General features: G+C 43.8%; 2 protein-coding genes across 3 annotated transcripts in view; both read right to left on the minus strand.

The window, feature by feature from the left end:
• svopl (SVOP-like) overlaps positions 1–5,077 on the minus strand; it is a 127,643-nt gene extending 122,566 nt beyond the window's left edge. The window contains exon 1 of one of the 2 annotated variants that reach the window (XM_067999906.1): positions 4,948–5,077. The gene's annotated coding sequence lies outside the window, so the exon portion shown is untranslated. Of the gene's footprint in view, positions 1–4,505; positions 4,653–4,947 lie in introns of those variants that run through there. The other variant, XM_067999905.1, reaches the window with a different exon arrangement.
• A 7,681-nt stretch (positions 5,078–12,758) lies between these two features.
• LOC137334866 (V-type proton ATPase 116 kDa subunit a 4-like) overlaps positions 12,759–25,711 on the minus strand; it is a 99,872-nt gene continuing 86,919 nt past the window's right edge. The window contains exons 19-21 of the mRNA XM_067999907.1: positions 25,480–25,597; positions 23,196–23,367; positions 12,759–19,477 (exon numbers count right to left, since the gene is read on the minus strand). Of these exons, the coding sequence (XP_067856008.1) occupies positions 19,384–19,477; positions 23,196–23,367; positions 25,480–25,597 (384 nt within the window). The 3' untranslated portion in view covers positions 12,759–19,383. The remainder of the gene's footprint in view (positions 19,478–23,195; positions 23,368–25,479; positions 25,598–25,711) is intronic.

A 25,711-nucleotide genomic window follows, 5' to 3' on the forward strand; every position in this document is an offset into this window, starting at 1 on the left:
GCAGTCCGTGTGGTGACGGTTCTCCCACAGTGCTGTTAGGAAGGGAGTTCCAGGATTTTGACCCAGTGACGATGAAGGAATGGACGATAAATGTCCAAGTCGGGATGGTGTGTGATTTGGAGGGGAATTTGGAGATGATGATATTCCCATGCACCTGCTGCCCTTGTCCTTCTAGGTTGTGGATGTCGCGGGTTTGGGAGGTGCTGTCGAACAAGCCTTGATGAGTTGCTGCAGTGCATCCTGTGGATAGAACACACTGCAGCCACAGTGCGCCAGTGGTGGAGGGAGTGGATGTTTAGGGTGGTGGATGGGGTGTCAATCAAGCGGACTGCTTTGTCCTGGATGGTATTGAGCTTCTTGAGTGTTGTTGGGGTTAATGCACCCACTTAGTGCAGCACTTAAGCCATACAGATCAGAATCTCCGGTGGATTTCTGTCCTTTCCGCCCCTGTTCCCAAGGCAGCCAATTTAAAAATTCATTCACGGGATGAGGGCGTCATTGGCAAGGCCAGCATTTATTGCCCTTCCCTTGTTGCCCTAACTGAGTGACTTGCTAGGCCACTTTAGAGGGCAGTTAAGTGTCAACCATGCTGGTACGGGACTGGAATCACACATAGGCCAGACCGGGTACTGACAGCAGGTTTCCTTCCCTAAAGGACATTAGTGAACCACACCTGGAGTACTGTGTTCAGTTCTGGGCACCGCACCTTAGGAAGGATATATTGGTCTTGGAGGGAGTGCAGCGTAGATTTACTAGAATGATACTTGAACTACAAGGGTTAAATTATGAGGAGAGATTACACAAACTAGGGTTGTATTCCCTGGAATTTAGAAGATTAAGGGGTGATTTAATTGAAGTTTTCAAGATATTAAGGGGAACTGATAGGGTAGATAGAGAGAAACTATTTCCTCTGGTTGGGGAGTCTAGGACTAGGGGACAGAGCCTAAAAATTAGAGCCAGGACTTTCAGGAGTGAAGTTAGGAAACACTTCTACACGTAAAGGGTGGTAGAAGTTTGGAAAACTCTTCCGCAATTGGCAGTTGATGCTAGCTCAATTGTTAATTTTAAATCTGAGATTGATAGATTTTTGTTAACCAAAGGTATTATGGGATATGGGGCTATGAAGTTAGGTCACAGATCAGCCATGATTTCATTGAATGGCCTAGTCCTGTTCCTATGTTCCTATGAACCAGTTGGGTTTTTACGACAATCCGACTGCTTCATGTTCACATTTACTGATATCAGCTTTTTATTTCCAGATTTTTAAAAACTGAATTCAAATTCTCAAACTGCCACAGTGCGATCTGAACTCACATCAAGGTCCATAGTCCAGTAACATAACCACTACACTGCTGCATCCATACATAGAGAAGATGACGATAGGCCCCAGGGAGCAGTGATAATGGCCCTGAGGTCTCCCCTGGATGGAGAAGACCTTGTAGCAGCCTCCTCTCTCTCCACTGCGGCCTCCAGTACTGAAAGTCCCAGTCTCGGCCCAGGCCTTCAGTGGGACAGCGATTCCAATCTTCCGGAAACTACTGCCATATTAACAGAATCACAGAATCATAGAATATTTACAGCACAGAAGGAGGCCATTCGGCCCATCGTGTCCGCGCCAGCTGAGAAACGAGCCTCCCAGCCTAATCCCACTTTCCCACATTTGGTCCGTGGCCCTGCAGGTCACGGCTCTTCAGGTTCACATCCAGGTATTTTTTTAATGAGTTGAGGGTTTCTGCCTCTACCACCCTCTCAGGCAGTGAGTTCCAGACCCCCACCGCCCTCTGGGTGAAAAAATATTTCCTCATTTCCGCTCTAATCCTTCTACCAATCACTTTAAATCCACACCCCCTGGTTATTGACCCCTCCGCTAAGGGAAATAGGTCCTTCCTATCTACTCTATCTAGGCCCCTCATAATTTTATACACCTCAATTAAATCTCCCCTCAGCCTCCTCTGTTCCAAGGAAAACAACCCCAGCCTATCCAATCTGTCATCATAGCTAAAATTCTCCAGTCCTGGCAACATCCTCGTAAATCTCCTCTGTACCCTCTCTAGTGCAATGAGAGAGGAATTTCCCAGATTTTTTTCCCCTTAATTGGCCTGGGTTTTTATCTGTTTTTTCGCTTCTCTCAGGAGATCACATGGTTTTGGACGGGGTGGGGAGTGTCTGTATTATGGTGCACAAGGTATCGCAGTGATGTGGGACAGGCTGGATGAACCAGCAGGTCTTTTCCTGTCTGACATTTTTCATATGTCCGTGATTTTAATCTCTGACAAGGGGAAAGAATTTAGCCCCTAGTGCCTGCTCAGGCCCTAACAGAACAAACAGTAGCAGTGGCTGATGCAAGGTCTTGCTTCAGTAATTCTGCATAGACATAACAAGGCTCTTAAGAAAAAGTGTATGGGCAGTCCTGATACAATACCTGCGGGGCACGTATTCACAGCATTGAACTGGCCTTAAATGCTAGTAGTTTATTGTCAGATGCTGTTCATATCTAAGTGAGTGATGCTTCATTGAATGATATTGTGTCAACCTTTTGTTATAAAGACATTATAAATGTCATGGTGTGCAGCACCAGTCTCCCGATCTAACAGAACTTCCCCGTTTGTGGATCCAATTGACCTGGGGGAGACCAGGTAGGGGTTGAAATTCAATTTGGACTTCAATGGAAAGGCAAAATGGCTGGGGCGTATAATGAGGGGGCGATCTGCTACCGCCTGTTTCGCACTGCCACTGAAGTTGAATTTCAGCCCACAGAGGGTCCATCTTGACGTTGATGTACCAGGGCCTGAAACCACAGTGTAAAAGTACGGAAAAACCAAACTCAGTGTGCCACTGAACAGGTGCAGAGACTTTGCTGCATCATGACTGCGGGCTTGTTCCCAACCCATGAGGCTGCCAGAGCACTCAGCTCACCGGCAAGGTGTTCCTTGAATGGAAGCCTTTCTTACCACACTCAAAAGTGTTGGCTATTTTCCAATCAGACAAGAAAGAAAGACTCGCAGTTATATGGTATCTCATTACATTTCTCAGAAACATCTTAATTGCACTTCGCAAGCAATGAATTACTTTGAAGGGCACTAACTGTTGTTGTGTAGGCAGATGTAGCGGCCATCTTGCGTACAGAAAGATCTGAAAAGCAGCTAATGGATTGATCTGTTTTTTAGGTGGTATTATTGAGGGACAATGTTGGACAGTACTCTGGTTGAACTCCCTGCTCCTCTGTGAATCATGCCATGGGACTTTTAACATTCACTTGAACCACCAAACCAGGGCAGATGGGGTCTCAGTTTAACGTCTCAACAAATAAACTACTCAAACCTCATTTCCACGGGTTTGTGGCATTATCTGAACCACTCGACTGAATTAGCCCCTTGTAAGCTTTCCATTTTTACACTTTTCCCATGTTTACAGGCAAATTTTGAGCCTACTTACTTTTTGCAGCCCACTAACACCTGAGTTTGAAATTCCGTGGAGTTCCAATCTACGCGATTGTCTTTTTTTTGGTCTAAAGTCTTAAAATAATGATGCCGTTTTGTTATATTGAGATTCTGCAAAAGCAGAAACATCTCTGATACGAAAGAAAGAAAAAAGAAAGACAGACAGACTTGCATTTAAATAGCACCTTTCATGACCTCAGGACATCCCAAAGAGCTTCATAGCCAAAGAAGTATTTTTGAAGTGTAGTCACTGTTGTAATATAGGAAACGTGGCAGCCAATTTGCGCACAGCAAGATCCCACAAAGAGCAGTGAGATAAATGACCAGATAATCTATTTCTTTCAGGTGGTGATTGAGGGTTAGATATTGGCCAGGACACCGGGGAGAACTCCTCTGCTCTTCTTCGAATAATGTCGTGGGATCTTTTACGTCCACCTGAGAGGGCAGACTGGGCCCTGGTTTAACATCTCATCTGAAAAACGTCATCTCCAACAGTGCAGCACTCCCTCAGTACTGCACTGGTTGTCAGCCTGGGTTATGTGCTCAAGTGTCATGGAGTGGAGTTTGAACCCATGACCTTATGACTGATAAGAACTGGAGTAGGCCATTCAGCCTTTCAAGCCTGTTCCACTATTCTATCAGATTATGGCTCATTTGTACCTCAGAGGCAAGGGTGCTATCACCAAGCTAAAGCTGATACTCCGTTCTCACAGCATAAAGGCCTGATCACAGTGGAATAAAACGTCCCAGGTACACAAGGCAAGGTTAAAACATTGGGTGGGCTCACCTTTTCTTTCCTGCACAGGACTGGGTTCAGCTGGAGTGGGAGCTGAGCACTGGTTTAATGGGCGGGTTCACGTTTTGGCAGGAATGCAGTTCCAGGGAAGCCAGCGGACATAGAGGGAGAAACCAGCATTTCAATTAAGCCTCAATACTTACCTGAAAATCACAGGACTCAAGGGGGGCTTTGAATCATACGGGTTGGGGTGGGAGAATCCAAAATAAAGGCGGGATTGTCACACCACGAAGAATCAGGCCCCTTACTCACGGCCCACCATCCCTCACCCGACAGATCCAGCCTTTGTCATTCAGGTTCGGGAGGGACCGCTCCCCTGCTCTGTAGATCTATCACAGCTCCGTTTTTTCCAGCCCGGGTACTTCCGTCCACAGTGGTGTCTGCAATGTGTGTTTGTGTGCAAACTTGGCCAAGCTCCACCTGCATAGTATATTTGGAAGAGAGGAAGTGCATGTATGTTTCTGAACATACATTTGTTAAACTATACATAAAACAAAATATTTCCCTTACTCTCTGCAAAAATTTCCCATCGGGTCATTTTGCTTTCTCATTCCCTCAACGAGAGCACTTGAAAAATTCTCTTTTTTGTTTGCTTTTTCCCCTTTTGTCCTGCATTAATAAATAAATTGTCGGTCCCCCCACTCTCCATTGATTGTACTCCTTAACACCAAGGGCTGATTCAATCTGTAGAAAGGTTTCTCTCAAACCTACCTTCTTGTCATTTTAACACAGGGGAAAATTCTGCTTTGTTGCTTCAAACGTCAGATAGAGAAACTGGCCGTCGAGTGAGTTTCAGCTCTTTAGTTACATAATCATCGCAGGGCTGATGTGTTCTTCCCTCTTCAGGTGCCAAACTGGTAAACAGGTTACACCAGTCCACAGGTTCAACATTCACCTCTAACTTCTTAAAGGGGCCACGCCACCAATTCACCCCATTGAAACGATAACCAGCAGAGCACTGAAGCCTCGCTTGTTGAGAGTGATACTAATTCTAACTTAATTCAGTGCTCATCCCATTCGGGAGGTGGGGGGGGGGGAACAATTGCAGCCATCTAAATGGGTTCACAGTCCCTGCGTGATGCTAAATTCCACCCCCAACACTTGCTATGTAGATCCGTAAAGGGGGTATTAATGTTCAATTGTGTTACTAAACCTTCACAAATTCGTAATTGATCTTTTTCAATTGGATGGCAGTATCATCTTTCTATGGTCAATGTACGGTCTGTTCCTAATTTTAAGACCCCCCACCCTCCAATTCAAATGACCTGTCAATTCAAATTGAAATCGTGCAAAACAGAAAGACTCCTGTACTGCTTTATTTAAATTGCTTAATTCAATTTACTAGATAGAATCATAGACTCTGATAGCACAGAAGGAGGCCATTTGGCCCATCATGCCTGTGCCGGCTCTTTGAAAGAGCTTTCTAATTAGTCCCACTCCCCTGCTCTTTCCCCATAACCCTGTAAATTTTTCCTTTTCAATTATATATCCAATTCCCTTTTGAAAGTTTTTGGCGTTGACATTGCCATCAAGTTATCATAGAGTCATAGAGTCATACAGCACGGATAGAGGTCCTTCGGCCCATCGTGTCCGCGCCGGCCATCAGCCCTGTCTACTCTAATCCCATATTCCAGCATTTGGTCCGTAGCCTTGTATGCTATGGCATTTCAAGTGCTCATCCAAATGCTTCTTGAATGTTGTGAGGGTTCCTGCCTCCACAACCCTTTCAGGCAGTGAGTTCCAGACTCCAACCACCCTCTGGGTGAAAAAGTTCTTTCTCAAATCCCCTCTAAACCTCTCGCCTTTTACCTTGAATCTATGTCCCCTTGTTATAGAACCCTCAACGAAGGGAAAAAGCTCCTTAGTATCCATCCTATCTGTGCCCCTCATAATTTTGTAAACCTCAATCATGTCCCCCCTCAGCCTCCTCTGCTCCAAGGAAAACAAACCCAATCTTCCCAGTCTCTCTTCATAGCTGAAGCGCTCCAGCCCTGGTAACATCCTGGTGAATCTCCTCTGCACCCTCTCCAAAGCGATCACATCCTTCCTGTAGTGCGGCGACCAGAACTGCACACAGTACTCCAGCTGTGGCCTAACCAGTGTTTTATACAGCTCCATCATAACCTCCTTGCTCTTATATTCTATGCCTCGGCTAATAAAGGCAAGTATCCCATATGCCTTCTTTACCACCTTATCTACCTGTTCCGCCGCCTTCAGGGATCTGTGAACTTGCACACCAAGATCCCTCTGACCCTCTGTCTTGCCTAGGGTCCTCCCATTCATTGTGTATTCCCTTGCCTTGTTAGTCCCTCCAAAGTGCATCACCTCGCACTTTTCCGGGTTAAATTCCATTTGCCACTGTTCCGCCCATCTGACCAACCCATCTATATCGTCCTGCAGACTGAGGCTATCCTCCTCACTATTTACCACCCTACCAATCTTTGTATCATCAGCGAACTTACTGATCATACCTTTTACATTCATATCCAAGTCATTAATGTAGACCACAAACAGCAAGGGACCCAGCACCGATCCCTGTGGTACCCCACTGGCCACAGGCTTCCAGTCACAAAAACAACCTTCGACCATCACCCTCTGCCTCAGTTATGGTAACTGAGTGGGTCAAACCAGTTTTGTTACATTGAATTCTAGGATTTTCTGTGAATTTCTCCAATGAGTGGCCTTGATTATTAATCCACACTATTTTACTCGTGAATTAAATTTTTATCTCTTACATCCCTGGCTATGTAGGATATCCTGCTGGGAAACATGTCGCAAATTGCAGGGAGGTATGTGTGGCTGAGATTCCTGGGTTTTAAGTGCGGTTCTGAAGGGGCACTGGGTTTTGCTGGTTTTGGGGTGATTCTGATATCTGGCTGTACCGCACAGGGTTTGGTAGCATTGGGGAGTAGGCTGTGGGTTTTGGTTTACTGGGTGATTCTTGGGGAGGTCCAGGGTTTGGCAACGGCGGTGGTGGGCTGATTGTTAGATTTGGTAATACTTTAGGAGGGGATGTTAGGGTGTGGTGAATGGGTGGGGAGGGGAGGGTGATGATCTTGCAGTCTGGTAATACTGAGAGATCATGGTCTGGGAGTTCTGGGAGAGGCTAGCTTAACTTGGCATCTTGCCATCTGACTCCTGACCTAAAAGTACTTGGTCCATTACCCAATATTTAATCTTGACTGACAATAGCAATAACTAGCAACACCACAGGTAGTGGATAGTTCACTGACTCAGAATTATGGGTCCCACAAATCCATAGACCATGACCACTGGTGCCCTCCAGAGCTGACCCCACCAGAGTTTGTTGGGTCAATCTCAATTATGTGCTCAAGCCCTGGAGTAGGACTTGAACCCCCCCCTCTGACTCAGAGGCGAGGGTGCTACCATTGAGCCAAGGCTGACTCACTGTCCAGTCTGCTGGAGTCCAGGCTGCTCTTTTTGACTGGGTTCTCCACCCACAGTGGGGCCGGCTTCTGCCCATCTAGAAGCTGCAATGCCTCATTTTACTCTGTATAAAAATTGCCAGCTCTTCACAGTAACACAAGAATTGCTAGACGAGAAAAGACCAAGGACAATTTAGTTTGCCTTCTACCACCCTGGTAGTCACATGATACATTGTATCATTGTAGGGACAGCACAGGAGGCCATTCAGCCCATTGTGCCTGTGCCGGCGCTTTGAAAGATTGGCAGCCAATGCTGTAATCGAACAATAGGTGGCCTTTAAAGAGGAGAAGGTTTGGGTACAGTCTAGGTACATTCCCACAAGGAGGAAAGGTAGGGCAACTAAAGCCAGAGCTCCCTGGATGATGAAAGAGATAGAGAGTAAGATGAAGCAGAAAAATGGGAAATATGACAGATGTCAGGTTGATAACACAAGTGAGAACCAGGCTGAATATAGAAAGTTCAGAAGGGAAGTGAAAAAGGAAATAAGAGGGGCAAAGAGAGAGTATGAGAATAGACTGGGAACATAAAAGGGAACCCAAAAGTCTCCTATAGGCATATAAATAGTAAACGGGTAGTAAGAGGAGGGGTGGGGACGGTCAGTGATGAAAATGGAACCCTTCTCATGGAGGCAGAGAGCATGGCTGAGGTGCTAAATGAGTACTTTGCATCTGTCTTTACCAAGGAAGAAAATGCTGCCAAAGTCACAGTAAAAGAGGAGGTAGTTGAGATACTGAAAGGGCTTAAAATTGATGAAGAAGAGGTATTAGAAAGGCTGGCTGTACTTAAAGTAGATAAGTCACCCGGTCCGGATGGGATGCATTCTAGGTTGCTGAGGGAAGTAAGGGTGGAAATAGCAGAGGTGCTGGCCATAATCTTCCAATCATCCTTAGATATGGGAGCAGTGCCAGAGGTCTGGAGAATTGCTAATATTACACCCTTGTTCAAAAAAGGGTGTAAGGATAAACCCAGCAACTACAGGCCAGTCAGTTTAACCTCGGTGATGGGGAAGGTTTTAGCAGCAATAATCCGGGACAAAATTAACAGTCACTTGGACAAGTGTGGATTAATTAAGAAAGCCAGCACGGATTTGTTAAAGGCAAATCGTGTTTAACTAATCTGATAGAGTTTTTTGATGAGGTTAACAGAGAGGGTTGATGAGGGCAATGCAGTTGATGTGGTGTACATGGACTTTCAAAAGGCGTTTGATAAATTGCCGCATAATAGGCTTGATAGCAAAGTTGAAGCCCATAGAATAAAAAGGACAGTGGCAGCATGGATACAAAATTGACTAAGTGACAGGAAACAGAGAGTAGTGGTGAATGTTGCTTTTCGGACTGGAGAAAGGTACACAGTGATGTTCCCCAGGGGTCGGTACTAGGACCACTGCTTTTTTTGATATATATTAATGACACAAAACTTGGAAGGGCAGTGAACAGTGAGGAAGATAGTAATAGACTTCAAAAGGACTTAGACAGGTTGTGGAATGGGCAGTCTTGTGGCAGATGAAATTTAACGCAGAGAAGTGCGAAGTGATACATTTTGGTAGAACAAGGAGAGGCAATATAAACTAGAGGGTACAATTCTAAAAGGAGTGCAGGAACAGAGAGACCTGGGGGTATATGTGCACGGGTCATTGAAGATGGCAGGGCAGGTTGAGAAAGTGGTTAAAAAAGCATATGGGATCCTGGGCTTTATAAGTAGAGGCATAGAGTAGAAAAGCAAGGAAGTTATGATGAAACTTTATAAAACACTGGTTCGGCCACAACTGGAGTATTGTGTCCAATTCTGGGCACTGCACTTTAGGAAAGATGTGAAGGCCTTAGAGAGGGTGCAGAAAAGATTTACTAGAATGGTTCCAGGGATGAGGGACTTCAGTTACATGATAGACTGGAAAAGCTGGGGTTGTTCTCCTTGGAACAGAGAAGGTTGAGAGGAGATTTGATAGAGGTGTTCAAAATCATGAAGGGTCTAGACAGCGTAGAGAGAGAGAGAAACTGTTTCCACTGATGGACGGGTCGAGAACCAGACGACACAGATTTAAGGTGATTGGCAAAAGAACCAAAGGTGACATGAGGAAAAACTTTGTTACGCAGCGAGTGGTTATGATCTGGAATGCACTGCCCGAAAGGGTGGTGGAGGCAGATTCAATTGTAGCTTTCAAAAGAGAATTGGATAAGTACTTGAAAGAAAAAGAATGACAGGGCTACAGGGAAAGGGCAGGGGAGTAGGACTAGCTGGATTGCTCTTGCATAGAGCCGACATGGACTCAACGGGCCGAATGGCTTCATTCTATGATTCTATGATTCAATCAATCTCCATCAATTAGTCCAGAACAGACCCAGACATGAGGCGAGGAAAACCTCGCTTTGGGAACCATAGGTCCAAAGTCACCTGTTCCTCCCAAGCATTCTACACTTACTAGCCGTACCTCCCGATTGAGATGGGCAAGTGGGAACTCCTGGTGTAGGGAGTTCCTGCCCCCAAGCTACCAACTGACACCCATTCAAACTTGTAAGGAACAGGAAGAGGTTCCACCCTTTACAAGGCCAACTGCAGACTCCCAGGAGCAGCGTGAACCCAACACAACTGGATTCTTGCTTTTTTCTGATGGATTCTACCAGATTCCCATTGGAAATACAGGGGAGTCCGGCGAAATTTCCCGAGGGATTCAGGGCCTACAATGTTTAAGCCAATGGCGTCTAGGCAGAGGATCCCTGTGTCTGGTAGCATTTGGAAGGAGTTGTGGGATCCAGAAGCTCAGGCGGCTCCAAGAGCACTGGGGAGTGACCCCTCCCCCTGGGGTCCAGGAACCTTCGGGGGGTGGGGGGCAGATGTCCGAGTCTTCCAGTTCTGCTGTGGTGGGGAATTGGTGCAGGTAGTATTGACAATGACAGAAGCCCAGGGGAATCTGGGCTATCCCACTCTGAAAAAACAAAGCAGGGGTGGGGAGAGGGGAAAGAGAGAAACAGTCAATTATCAGGAATGGTGGTACTTGTCACAGAGAGGAGTTCATGGGCTAAATGACCAACAACCAAGTTTTCTGAAATGCTGGAAAGAGATGTAAACTGATGGATGATATATTAAGATCAATGAAAAAAATTGAGATGGTTAAAGAAAGAACTGTGCAATCGTCTCAGTAGCTTCACAAATCGTTAGGCAAATCCGCTTTGAGAGACAATGGTAAAGATTGTCAGGAAGGCAAATAACTTTTATGCAGGCTCACATTCTGATGAATGAAACAAAGAGCCCTTTGTTAGTTATAGAAACAGAAAATGCTGGAAGCCCTCAGCAGGTCAGGCAGCATCTGTGGAGAGAGAAACAGAGTTAACGTTTCAGGTCAAAACTCGTTCTGATGAAAAGTCATCGACCTGAAATGTTAACTCTGTTTCTCTCTCCACATATACTGCTGCAACGCCTTTGCTACTATTCACCTACTACATCATCTCCTTACCTCCATCTTTGGTGCCCTTATTCCCTTCAAAAAAAAAAATCACTGCCTCACATTCTAGTTGCTCCCCCAGTGCACCCTCCCATCTTTGCTCCCTTACATCAGGAGTGGAAAAACTTGAGTGTATCTGATGCAAAACCAATCTCATCATGAATCACCAGATCTGGTGCTAACTTTACCATGACTTACTTTCTTCTGACTAAACTGACTACCATATTAAAATCATTCTGGAGGGAAAGGGAAGCTGTAGGCTCCTCCTCTCCATGTTTAATTATGTCCTCAAATGTCTTCTGCTGCCCCACTCACGCTTGCCTCCAACACCAAATGTGAGGGGCTCAAATAATTTTTTGTCTATAAGATTGAGGCCATCTATGCAGCTGCCTCTGCTGCTTCCTCTCCCCTTCATCTCTGACCTCCCCCCAGTCTCCCCACTATTACAGAACCAACCCTTTATCACTTTCTGGTTTTTCCCCTCTTTTGCCCTTTCCAAACTCATCCCTTTCATAAGACCCACCACCTATCCAACTCCTGATCATCCAACTACCACTCCTGGCACCTATGTAACCTAACATTTTTAACTGTTCCCTTTCCACGTGTATTATCCCTCTTCCCTTCAAAACCATGATCATAATTTCTTTACTCAAAAAATCCACTCTCAATCCATCTGTTCTCTCTATCATCCTTTTTCCTAAGGTCCTGGATTGTGTAATTGCTTCGCAGATCCATGCCTATTTCTCCTCAAACTCCCTGTTTGAATCCTTCTATCCCAACATCCACCCACATCACAAAGCTGAGACCGTCCTGCTCGAAATCATGAATAAAATCTTCCGTCATACTGATGCTTTGAAAGGTCTTGAGGTTGTGAAAAGCGCTATATAAATGCAAGGTCTTCCTTTCTAAACAGGGCAAATAGGATTCTGGGTTTTATATTTAGGGAACTGAATATAAATGCAAAGAGTGATGCTAAGTTTATGCAAGACCTTGGCATATTTGAAGTACTGGGTGCTGTTTTGGGCATCTCATTATAGAAAAAATATTGGAGTCATGGAAAAGATGTAATGTAGATCCACCATGTTGATGTCAAGATGGGACGATGTAGTTATAACAAGAGATTTGAAAAACTGGGACTATTCATTGGAGCAGAGAAGGTTAAGATGGATCTAACAGAATTGTTCAAAAATTTGAAAGGTGTTAAGAAGCTAAATGGTGAAAATGCTTTCTGTTGATTGATGAATCACTGAGGGGAGCATGATTTTACAATTCGAATTAGGATGGGGGAGGTTAGAAGAATTCTTTCTGAAGCAAAGGTTTGGAAATCGATTGCATCACATTTAAGAGGGAATTAGATAAATACGTAAAGAAAAATATTGAAGGATATGGGGAAAAGGCAGGGACATGGGATTAACCCTGATAGCTCCGATGCACTGAAATTTCTATGATTCTAAAATTCAGTGGATAATTACGCAGCTTAGGTGCAGAACAGAAGCTGGCATCAATTATATAATCCTGCCTGTAATTAAATAACACAAAAAGAGAAAAAAAGCATCGCTAAAAGTTGCATTTTCTTAAAATTCAGAATTGCACGGTTCAGAAAAAAAAATACTTTGAAAGAAATTTTACTCGTTAGTGGATTATTTACACTTACTTTGTTTTTAAGTGCATATTTATTGAGGTTTTACAATGTACAAGCATTTGGTTGAGACAGCAGGATGGATTGACGTGTTCACATATATTCAAAAGCTAATAGTATGAAAAATAAATCTGACGTTTGTTTGGTGTAATCTGGTTGTTTGATCTTCAGTTCTCTATGTTGAAATTTCTAAACACCTTAAGCAAGAAGCTCTTCCAGGTATCTTACTGAGTCCTCACCAACCACTGGCTCCCCAGGAGCAATTTCATTTCAATCATTCTGCAGCTGTATTCAAAACAATATTGATTCAGATGCTTACTGGTGGGGCTCACCGTGTCAGTAACTCACATCAAAAGGGATTTTTTTGGAGTAATTTCAGGTACCATTTGGCAATATTTATCCGGAATGTTTAAACATATTTATAGGTCGAGAGTATACGGAGACGAGGGCCGATATCAGCATGACCTTGTCTAGCTGAGCAGGAATGATCTGAAGCAATCTTAGTTGACTATCATGTAATCTAATTACATTAGTTCCACATCTCTTGCAGTGCTGAAGATTGATATGTTTTAATATGCAGCAGAAGGAAAAGGACAATTCTGAATCTTTCCTTATGTAGAGAATTGAAAGGTGTAAAGAGTTCCCCCTTCCCTTTCTCCATTTGAGAAGGGAACAAAGACCTGTTTTAATGGTCATACTTTAGCAGAGTCTACCAGAACCCAGGAGGTTAACATGACCCAACAATGCGACTTAGGATCATCAGAACTAAGAGGGACTCTGTGATACAGGGTCAATAGAAAGTGAACCTAATTTCACACAAGGCATATTTTCTTCTCTTCCTCACCTTGACCCCATCCGAAACCTCTACAATCCACTCAGCAAGCCTGCAAACAAATGTCACCTGTCTTTTAGTTCAGGAGTTGCACGCTTAACAAAACGTTCAGTTGATTGCACAGAGGCACGCTGCACTAAAAAAACTCATCTTCATTCTTCTACGACGAGCTGTACGAGGCTTCGGTTCTATCAAGACAGGAAGGCCTAGCAAATACAATCAATTCCTGCGATTGTCCTAATTTGGTTGTGCCTCCTCTGAATGCAGGAATCTCATTGGCCACGACTGTTGGTATCAAGAGCATGAAAAGGGGAAAGTGTGTGGGGCCCTGAAGGATTCTGTGCAAATCTTATTAGCGTACATAATACAGAAAATGTTGCTGCTACACTCACTGGCCTATAAAATATTAATGACAAAACTGCCCAATTCCTGCTGAAGCCACTAGATGAATACAGATGAGGGAGATCATTAAACCCATTTTAACTCATCCAACCACAAAAAAAGTTAACAATTTCCTCAATGTGTCATCTAACTGGATCTTGAATGATTTGGGTTTTATAAATTGGGGCATAGAGTACAAGAACAAAGAGGTTATGATACACTTGAGCAAGGCAATGATTAGGCCAGTATGCAGTTTTGGGTGCCCATTATTGAAGGGACATCAAAGCCATAGAGAGCTTGCAGTGCAGATTCACCAAACGTTTGGGATGGGAAACTATAGTTATGAGGAGAGACTTGAGATACTGGGACTAGTTCCACTGGAGCAGAGAAGGCTAAGAGGAGATGTAATAGATATCCTTTTAAACTATGAAGAGTTCTGATAGATTGAATAGGAAAAGATTATTTCCTCTGGTTGGGGGGTCAGTGACAGGAGGTCATCAATTTAAAATTGTCACTACGAGAGTGGAGAGATTGGGAGAGATTTCTTTACCCAGAAAGTTTGTAAGAGCATGGAATGTTTTGCCACAGACAACGGTTGAGGTGGAGACCATTGCATTCTTTCAGTGGATAAATATTTGAAGCAGAGGAAGATACAGGGCTATGGGAAAAGAGCGAGGTAGTGGATATAGTTTTGGATTGCTCTGACAAACAGCTTGCACAGACATGATGGGCAGAATGGCCTCCTTCTGTGCTGTAAACCTCCATGCTTCTATGAAATCTGAAGCTATTGCCCCGAACACCCTAACTGAAGAACATTCCTAATACTAGTCCCTCTTTGAGTGGAGAAGTTCTTCTGAAAATCTGTCCTAACTTACATCACTACATTTACTCTCTGCCCCTTAGTTCTACAGTAAGTGCGTTGTTTTTAGTAAATGTAAAGTAGTGCTCTGGATGTTCCTCTTAATAAAATGCCATTGTGTACGACAGTAAGCATAACAGTTTAGTATATACACTCATAAAATTTACAAAATTTAGTATCACAGATACCTCTATCAAGTTCCTTCTCAGTCACTTCCTTCCAAGACTAAAAGCCCTGATTCCTCCAGTGTTTCCTCATTTTTTAATTCTCTGGTGCGAGACAAACATTGATACAAACACTATTGAACAGTCCATCTTGTCACACTCTATCACTGCTGAACTTAGATATCAACAACAACTTGCATTTATATAGTGCCTTTGACATTGGCAGGATGTGACTAGTGGAGTCCCACAGAGATCTGTCTTGGGGCCTCAATTATTCACAATATTTATTAACGACTTAAATGAAGGCATAGAAAGTCTCATATCTAAGTTTGCCGATGACACAAAGATTGGTGGCATTGTAAACAGTGTAGATGAAAACATAAAATTACAAAGCGATATTGATAGATTAGGTGAAGGGGCAAAACTGTGGCAAATGGAATTCAATGTAGACAAATGTGAGGTCATCCACTTTGGATCAAAAAAAGGTAGAACAGGGTACTTTCTAAATGGTAAAAAGTTAAAAACAGTGGATGTCCAAAGGGACCTAGGGGTACAGGTACATAGATCATTGAAGTGTCATGAACAGGTGCAGAAAATAATCAGTAAGGCTAATGGAATGCTGGCCTTTATATCTAGAGGACTAGAGTACAAGGGGGCAGAAGTTATGCTGCAGCTATACAAAACCCTGGATAGACCGCACCTGGAGTACTGTGAGGAGTTCTGGGCACCGCATCTTTGGAAGGACATATTGGCCTTGGAGGAAGTGCAATGTAGGTTTACTAGAATGATACCCGGACTTCAAGGGTTTAAGTTACGAGGAGAGATTACACAAATTGGGGTTGTATTCTCTAGAGTTTAGAAGGTTAAGGGGTGATCTGATCGAAGTTTATAAGATATTAAGGGGAACAGATAGGGTGGATAGAGAGAAGCTACTTCCGCTGGTTAGGGATTCTAGGAATAGGGGGCACAGTCTAAAAATTAGAGCCAGACCTCTCAGGAGTGAAATTAGAAAACATTTCTACACACAAAGGGTGGTAGGAGTTTGGAACTCTCTTCCGCAAACAGCAATTGATGCTAGCTCAATTGCTAAATTTAAATCTGAGATAGACAGCTTTTTGGCAAAGGTATTAAGGGATATGGGCCAAAGGCAGGTATATGGAGTTAGATCACAGATCAGCCATGATCTTATCAAATGGTGGAGCAGGCACAAGGGGCTAAATGGCCTACTCCTGTTCCTATGTTCCTAACATAGGAGAGCATCCCAAGGTGCTTCACAGAAGCGTAATCAGACAAAAATTGACACCGAGCCAAAGGAGGAGATATTAGAAGGGGGGACTAAAGGCTTGATCAAAGGGGTAGGTTTTAAGGAAGGTCTTAAAGAAGGAGAGGTGGCGAGGTTTAGAGAGGGAATTCCAGAATTTAGGGCCTAGGGCACAGTCACCAATGGTGGTGTGAAGGATGTCGGGGATGCATAAGCAGCCAGAGTTGGAGGAACGCAGTGTTCTCAGAGGGTTGTAGAGTTGGAGGAGGTCACAGAGATAGGGAGGGACGAGGCCATGGAGCGATTTGAATATGAGAATAAGATTTTGAAAATCAAGGTGTTGGTTTACCAGGAGCCATTGTAGGTCAGCGAGCACAGGGGTGATGGGTGAGCAGGACTTGGTGTAAGTTAGGATATGGGCAGCAGAGTTCTGGATGAGCTCAAGCTTTTGGAGGGTGGAGGACAGGGGGCTGGCCAGGAGACCATTGGAATAGCTGAAGCTGGAGGTGACAAAATCATGGATGAGTGTTTCAGCTTTGGATGGGCTGAGGCGGGACAGAGACCGGCGATATTATGGAGGTGGAAGTAGGTGGTCCTTGGAATGAAGAGGATATGGGGTCAGAAGCTCAGCTCAGTGTCAAATAGGATGCCAAGACTGCGAATAGTCTGGTTCAGCCTGAGACAGTGTCAGGGGTTGGAGATGGAACCATTGGGCAAGGGAACGGAATTTGTGGCAGGGGGCAACGATAAAGGCTTCCCAATGTTTAACTGAAGGAAACTGTAGCCCATTAAGGATTAGATGTCAGACAAGCTGGCTGAGAAAACACAGGCAGTGGAAGGGTCGCGAGAGGTGGTGGTGAGGTAGACCTGGGTGTCATTACCAAACATGCGGAACCTGACATCATGGACTCGATATTAACCCCCTCCCCCGCAGAGAGCGGGAGAGGGTGGGGGTTAAAGAGTTAAATACGGGGAACACGACCCCAACATGCTGCACACGTGCCCACCACCCCTTTTACGGTGCTGGATATCAGAATGTCCGAATGTCCTGCTGTGTAGAGGCGGGACACTTAATTAACATATTTAAATTGGGCCTCTACTGTGCAATTGCGAGCCCAATTTAAAACTCGCTGCTGCTGCACTGGTTTCCCAGGGGTCAGGAAACTCGGCAGCGAAAGGGACGCGGGAACTGACGGCTCCACAAGGTAAGTGCCTCTTTCAGCATTCCTTGTGGGCCAGGATGAGCAGGAGTGCTTCCCTCAAGCCCATCAAGGAAGCCTTCAGCCTTCCCCCTCTCGATCGCAGGTCTGTCCCCCCAGCCCCAGTCGCGGGTTACTCTGACCCCCCGATTGCCGGTCCCTGGCTGCGGCCTCCTGCCGCTGGTGTTCCATCCCACCCGCCAGCCAACCTGTCCATTTGGTCGGCTGCCAGGCGGGAAATGGAGCTAAAAATGTTAATGAGTTCCTGCCGTTAAGTTTGGCGGGCCCTCCTCATCACCGGCCTTGCAGGGTTCTCCGGCTGTTTTATGCCTCACCTGCACCCTCCCCGAAAATATCAGGGCCCATGTCTTTGGATGATGTCGCTGAGGGGCAGCAGAGGGTGCAAGGATGGGAAGAGAAACCATTGGTGGAGATTCTCAGGCTATGGCTGGATATGTAAGAGTGAAACCAAGTGAGATCTCTCCCACTTGGCTTGACATTGGAGTCCAAGCGTTGGAGGAGGCTGGTGTGGCCAACCTTGTAAAGGCTGCAGAAAGGTCGAGAAAGGACAGTGCACCGTGGTGACAGTCACAGAGGGTGTCACTTGTGACTTTGATTAGGGTCATTTCAGTGCTGTGGCAGAGGTGGAAATCTGATTGGAGGGGTTCAAACGTGGACTGTGGCCACTTTTTTTTGGCTCTGAGAATTGAGATTATGTCGGGAAAGCTGGTTTAATTGAAGTTAGCCAATCAGTGCACAACTTTGTAAGTATGGAGTGCCACATCTCCTGTGGTAGGAGGGATAACTTTATAGCTCCATAACTGTGTTGACTGATAATTTCTTTTGACTGCATGTTAGGGTATTGGCTTTCACCAGTGGGTTTCCACCCTTCTCATTCCACCCCAGAGGATCAGCCCAAACAAACATCACCGCCTCGCCTTTAGTTCTTCGGAAGATACAGGTCAGTATCTGTTGTACTTGAGATTTTCTTCAATCGTTATGTTCTGGTAATACGTATCGATCTAAATATTGTTGAAGTGTACGCCAAACCAATGGCAGACATCTTTGAAACATCTCTCTTCACTGTCCTATTTCCAGAGAGCTGCTCCTAAGGATGTTTTTATTTACATTCTCCCAAACTGTGATGGAAAACACTTATGTTGAGCAGATTGTCACGTTGCAAAGTTTGCCCTTAGGGTATATTTTCCTCCTTTCTTTTAGGGAAAACTTTACTGTGATTATAAAATGGGTTTTACTGATTCACGCTCACCTTGACTCTATTTGGCTAATGTTGAAGAGAAAAATTTCTTGCTATTGTTGTATGAGAAAGCACTTACACGTACAATGATAGAGTGGTCAGGCATTTTATGGAATCTGATAGGGCAAAGTTGTGGCAGCTCAGCCACTGAATATAGAGGCTCTCACTTCAACAGGTCCCTTATTCCAAGGTGTCAGCAGTACTAGAAACCCTTAGTCTCGTAACACCAGTGATCTCACTGCACATAATTCACCAAATCTTACCACCAATGTGAAGAAAGTACAAATTATTTTAAATTTGGTTTCCCCCCCACCCCCCGCATTGAAAATGGTCAAGTTTTAGTCCTTAATTTGTGTGAATATTGGCACAGGGATGTTTAATGCGTTACAAAATTCCATTGTCCGACATATTAACAGAGCCATTTACCCACTGATTTTAAACTTATCAACACCTCTGCCAAACAGCAGACAAAAGAATTTCATCTGAACATTTCAAGCATTAATATTTGCACATGTCAAATTGCAAGGCCTTGATGTTAGCTCTAATCAAAAATCTATGAAATATTTATCACTGAGATCCACGGTGATCGTTTTCTAATCATAAAGTCTTTTAATTTGAAGTTGAAATGTTCTTTGTACTAATATATTTATATTTTATGAAATGCAGCTTTATTCATCTGGATTTCCATCCAGAATGGATTTGAATGAGAATGGGTTGAACTTATAGCCAGCTCCGCTGTAGAACTTATTCTGGAACTCCACCCTAGGAGGAAAAAATAAAACAAATGGATGCCGTGTTAAATATTGTTTGAAGCAGCTCAGGAGTTTGCAAGTCAATGTGGATAATACATGCTGAATGTTCTTCGATTTTGCCAATTTTGACATTTAGCCTCTTGGCTACAACATCACCCTGTGCGACCATACCCCAGGTCACTAGCATCCAACCACGGCTGATGGGGTGCATCATTCAAGAGTATCCAGCCATGTCCTTTTGGTGTTTTTTCCCCCTAGCAATGTGCATCTTATTACCACTCAACTTAACACCTAGCTCAACATGCGTCACTAAAAGAGTATTCTGGTCATTTACCTCATTGCTGTTTGTGGGACCTTGCTGTGTGCAAATTGGCTGCTGTGTTTCCTACATTTCAACAGTGACTGCACTTCAAAAGTACTTAATTAGCTGTAAAGCACTTTGGGACGTCCTGAGGTTGTGAAACACACTATATACACGGACTGCAGCGGTTCAAGAAGGCGGCTCACCACCACCTTCTCTAGGGCAACTAGGGATGGGCAATAAATGCCGGCCTTGCCAGCGACGCCCACATCCCGTGAACGAATAAAAAAATATATATATATATAAATGCAAGTTCTTTCTTTTGTTCTAGCTGAAAACTGGCAATTAAAATGAATCAGAATAAATGGGAAACTTGCACTCCTAAGATTTTGGGTTGGAAATCCCAGCGCTGTGACATGGTGCATTCTGAAACAAATTATTTTGTTTTTGTGTGCTGGAATTCAGACACATCCAGAAAAACTATTGGGGTATCGTTGTTAGTTTCGAGTTGAGGCAGCCCACCTCATTAGTTAATGGGGCTGCCTGTATACAGAATCTAATCAGATTAGGTTTGGTTAGTATCTCAGGTTGTTGAAATGATAATATATGCAATATTGCCACAATGGAAGAAGGTGTTGACTGTGATTGTTGCAATCATTAATTGTGCTATGCTAGATGAAAATTCCAGTAGGCTCCATTCCAGGCTGTGCCCATTTAAAAACTCTCTAGACAGTGAAGGAGTTGACATTCACATCCTACCCACTTCATCGATAGAAATAATTAATATTCTGATTACCTGCCTATTGAGAAAGAATCTGAGCTGTCTTCAAAGAAACATGCCCAGTGTAAAAGGATTGCCTTATTCTGGGTGTTAAAAGATAACGTTGAATGGTATAACTGCAGTTGGCTTTCTCTACTCTAAAGTTCCCTTGCTTCAAATGTTTAGATATCAACGGGTGAGATGGAGCGCCATGGGTGGAAGATAGCACGTCACGATCTTCAATAGCTCAGTTTAAAGATTCTGAATAGGACTCCAAGATTTCAGATTTTAAGTTTTTATTATTCTGGATTTGAATAACAGTTTAACGTAATAGTAAGTCAAGCGTTATATTGCAAATTGGCTGTTGTGCGCCTTTTACTTCTGTGTAAATAATGGTGTAAATAAATTAGATAATTAGTTTTAGCCTGAAAAATATGGTGTGATTGCATGATGCTTTCTGCCTTTCAGAAAAGGACAGGACTGATGGTGAGTAATAACATGATCGAGTTCAACGTTGTGTTTGAAAGGGAGAAACCCATATCAGCTACTATGATTCTAAATTTAGGTAAGGCCGACTTCAACGGGATGAGACAGAGACTGTTCGCATTAAACTGGGCGTATCTGTTAATGGGTGAAACGACAGATGATCAGTAGGAGGTGTTCAAAAATGAATTTAACGTGATACAGAACCAGTTTATACCCCTAAGGGGCAAGAGCTCCACTTGCCAAAAAAGCCATGGACAACAAAAAAGTTAAGGGACAACATAAAACTAAAAGAAAAAGCATACAAAAATATAAAAAATAGCACAGATCCTGGTGACTGGGAGAGATACAAACAATAGCAAAGGGTGACAAAACAGATAGTAAGAGCTACAAAAAGGGAATGTGAAAAGAAACTTGCAAGAGATAGAAAAATCAACACAAAAAATGTTTACAATTATATTAGGAAAAAAAGAGGGTGGCCAAGAGCAATGTGGGCCCCTTACAAACTGATAATGGTGATATTGTAAATGAAAATAAGGAAATGGCAGACATGTTAAATAATTACTTTGCATCAGCATTTACAGTAGAGGAAGGGGATAGCATACCGGACAACCCAAGGAAACTAATTTTAATCAGGGATGGGGATTCACCATGATTAATAAGCAAATTAATAGTAATGAAGAAAATAACAGCACTAAAGAGTGACAAATCCCCAGGACCAGATGGTTTCTATCCCAGGGTTTTAAAGGAAGGAGGTGAGAACTACTCAACTATTCACTGTATTTATTAACAACTTAGATGTCAGGATAGAGAGCCACATATCCAAGTTTGCCGATGACACAAAGATAGGCAGCATTGTAAGCAGAATAGATGGAAGCATAAAATTACAGAGAGATATTAATAGATTAAGTGAATAGACAAAACTGTGGCAAATGGGAGGTCATCCACTTTGGACCCAAAAAGGATAAATCAGAGTACCTTCTAAATGGTGAAAAGCTCAAAACAGTGGAAGTCCAAAAAGACTTAGGGATCCATGTACATAGATCATTAAAATGTCATGGACTGGTACAGAAAATAATCAAAAAGGCTAATGGAATGCTGGCCTCTATATCCAGAGGACTAGAATACAAGGGGGTAGAAGTTATGCTACAGCTTTACAAAGCCCACACCTGTACAAAGCCCACACCTGGAGTACTGTGTTCAGTTCTGGGCACTGCACCTTAGGAAGGATATATTGGCCTTGGAGGGAGTGCAGCGTAGATTCACTTGAATGATACCTGGACTTCAAGGGTTAAATTACGAGGAGCGATTACACAAACTAGGGTTGTATTTCCTGGAATTTAGAAGAATAAGGGGTGATTTGATCAAAATTTTCAAGATATTAAGGGGAACTGATAGGGTAGATAGAGAGAAACTATTTCCGCTGTTTGGGGAGTCTAGGACTAGGGGACATAACCTAAAAATTAGAGCCAGGACTTTCAGGAGTGAAGTTAGGAAACACTTCTACACGCAAAGGGTGGTAGAAGTTTGGAAAACTCTTATTCAAACGGCAGTTGATGCTAGCTCAGCTGTTAATTTTAAATCTGAGATTGATAGATTTTTGTTAACCAAAGCTATTAAGAGAAATGGGGCTACGGCGGGAATATGGAGTTAGGTCACAGATCTCATTCAATGGCGGAACAGGCTCCAGGGGCTAAATGGCCTACTCCTGTTGCTATGTTCCTAAGTAGCCCCCGCAACCTCTGGTGCAAAACGTTTCAGCATAAGGAGCAACAGTTAATCCTGTGGCACGCCACTTCCACTGTTATTGTGAGTGGCATGCCACAGAATTGTGCAAGTTTAGGGTCATGGGGACACAGGTCTGTTCATAGAATCTATATTTTGTTATGAACTAAGGAGAGTGGGAGACAACTTGAATTTGAACACCATGTTTTGCTATTTCTTGACACAATATATTTGCATGATGCAATCCGGTGCTGGAAGCCAGTCTTCAAAATATGAAGTAGTTTATTAATGTTTCCTAAGGACTGTCTATTGAGGTATTTGTGACCCGAAAGAAGACACCGTTTTGAGCACCTCGCAATAGGACTTCTGTTTTTTATGAAGCAAAGGACTACGGCACAAACTGAGACAACATGAGTCGCCAAACCCTGCAGTGCAACTGATGTATGTTGAATTACTTACCAGTGAAGACGCAGCGCATGTAGGAAAGCAGACAGTCCTTCCATTACCAACAGAATGGCAACTGATAAGATGGCGAAAATTGCAAATATGATGAAGACACCAATGAGGCCACCCCAAGAAGTACTACTCAGACCCATGTGTAGCACCATAGTCCACAGGACTTCAGATAGTTCTAGAGATAAATGGGACACATGTATTGAGATTGCATTGTGATTAAATACTGAGATTTGGGCTTTTCTGAATAGGCCCGTTCTGATATTTGGACCTTTCTGTATAGGCCCGTTCTGAGATTTGGACCTTTCTGTATAGGCCCGTTCTGAGATTTGGACCTTTCTGTATAGGCCCGTTCTGAGATTTGGACCTTTCTGTATAGGCCCATAGTGAGATTTGGGCCTTTCTGAATAGGACTATAAGATTTCAGATTCTAAGATTTTCTTATTTTGTTTTTGGATCAGAATTTAAAGTGTTTTTGCTAGCAATTCCTCTGGTCCTAAGTGCAGTTGACTGCAGGTACACAGCTCGCCCTCTGTCACCTGCACTCTATTGTGTAAACAGGTCCAGGTTACAGGAGACCCTAGCCCATAAAATGTGAGCTTTGCCATTGGGTAAGGACGCTGTAAAGTCACGCGAAGATCAGGTTCTGCATGTTTGCTCTGTAAGTCTCCATTTTAACGGAGTGCAGCAGACTGAGGGAGACTGGTCCTGATGCACAATGCAAAAGCAGGAGTGTGCCACACAGAACCTGATGCTTCGGTGCAAAGTAAAAGCACCAATAGTTACCATTTACATATATATATCTCCATGGTGAGTAGGTGGAAGAGAATTTTTCTTCCATTAAACAGAAAATGTAAAGATCTGGCATACGGCTGGTATAAAACGTTTGCAAATCAAAAATTAAAAGTAAAAAAACATTTATTTATTTTCCAATTTTTTGATTTCTTTCTCTCCTTCCCTCTCTCCCACTCCAAACCACACAGTTCTTAAAGTGAATCCTCCCTCTGTTCACTAGGAGCTATGGTGCAGGCCACAGAACTGCTATCATCAGGCTGGTCCTCGAACTGCTCTCGTATTTTTGTAGTTACTTGGAGCGGGTTTGGCTGGAAAGTGTTGTGTGGAAGGTCAACACCCAGTTCGTGATCCCAACCTGGGCATCAGAGGCACCAAGATTGGCTTCTGTACCCCTGGCCCATGGAAAGGAAATATCTCACGTTAGCCATGCCTGAGTCAGAAGGTTGGGGTTCAGGTTCCACTCCAGAAACTTGAGCACAAAATTTAGACTGAAATTCCCAGTGCAGTACTGAGGAAGTGCGACACTGCCGGAGGAGTCGTCATTCAGATGAAATGTTGAACTGAGGCACCGTCTGCCCTCTGAGGTGAACATAAAAGATCCCATGGCACTATTAAAAGAAGAGCAGGGGAGTTTCCCCCGGTATCCTGGCCAACATTTTTCCCTCAACTAACATCACCAAAACAGATGATCTGGTCATTATCACATTGCTGTTTGTGGGACGTTGCTGAGCGCAAATTGGCTGTCGCATTTCCTGTAGCAGTTACTACGACAACCCCCTCACTTCAAATGTACTTCATTGGCTGCAAAGCGTTTGGAATGTCCTGAGGTTGGGAAAGGTGCTATATAAATGCAAGTTTTTTCTTTCTCAAGTCTTTATATCAATTCTGATTCCTATGCCCGATCACTATCCAATGACAGCTGCTGGAACATGCACATCGTCCGTGTGTGGGTGTTGGGCGAAAATCGATCGGCCTCGGCTGCGATGTCCTTTCACGGTTGAACAGCTCATTAACACTCACTCTCTAGGCTCACACAGATATCGCAGTTCCTTTGTTTGTCACTGGGTTGATACCCCAGAATTCCCTACCTAACATCGTCATGAGAGCACTATTACCACAAGGATTTAAGCAGTTCAAGGAGGAGATCTACCATCACTTCTCAGGGCATCTAGGGATGGGTAATAAATGCCGCTTTGCCAGCGCCGCCCACATCCAGAGAGTAAATAAAATAAAAATGTGTTGGCATCACAATCCAACCAGCGTGCGATAAACCTGCAGAAAGATTTTCCCTGCAGCGTTTTTACTGTACAACAGGCTGGTCCTTGATGTTACAGAATGCTTGACTGCCACCTGAACTGGGTGAGCTGTGTAAACAGGGTTCAACCTCGTTCACATTAGGAGTTCAGGAATCCGTTTACTTCATCCATTGTCTCTTATTGTTTGCAGTGTTTCCACCCACAGTCACATTGGATAGGGCCTAACAATGATTGCTTACCTGCATGAGCCAAGCTTAGAGCCCACAGTCGGAGATAGGATGCAGTGTTGGAGATGCAGCCAAGGCAATACTCGATTGTGTGGATCGCTTGGTGCACAAAGATATCACCAAAGTTAAACTAAAATAATACAGGAGAAAGTAATATTAATTTCAGCCATTGCAAAACTCTGTTTATATATCACAAACCATGTAAACTGAGCTCTTTCCCCCCCCCCCCCCCCCCCCCAGCCTC

This window comes from Heptranchias perlo, chromosome 18 (genome assembly GCF_035084215.1).
Source record: "Heptranchias perlo isolate sHepPer1 chromosome 18, sHepPer1.hap1, whole genome shotgun sequence".
Classification (NCBI taxonomy): Eukaryota; Metazoa; Chordata; class Chondrichthyes; order Hexanchiformes; family Hexanchidae; genus Heptranchias; species Heptranchias perlo.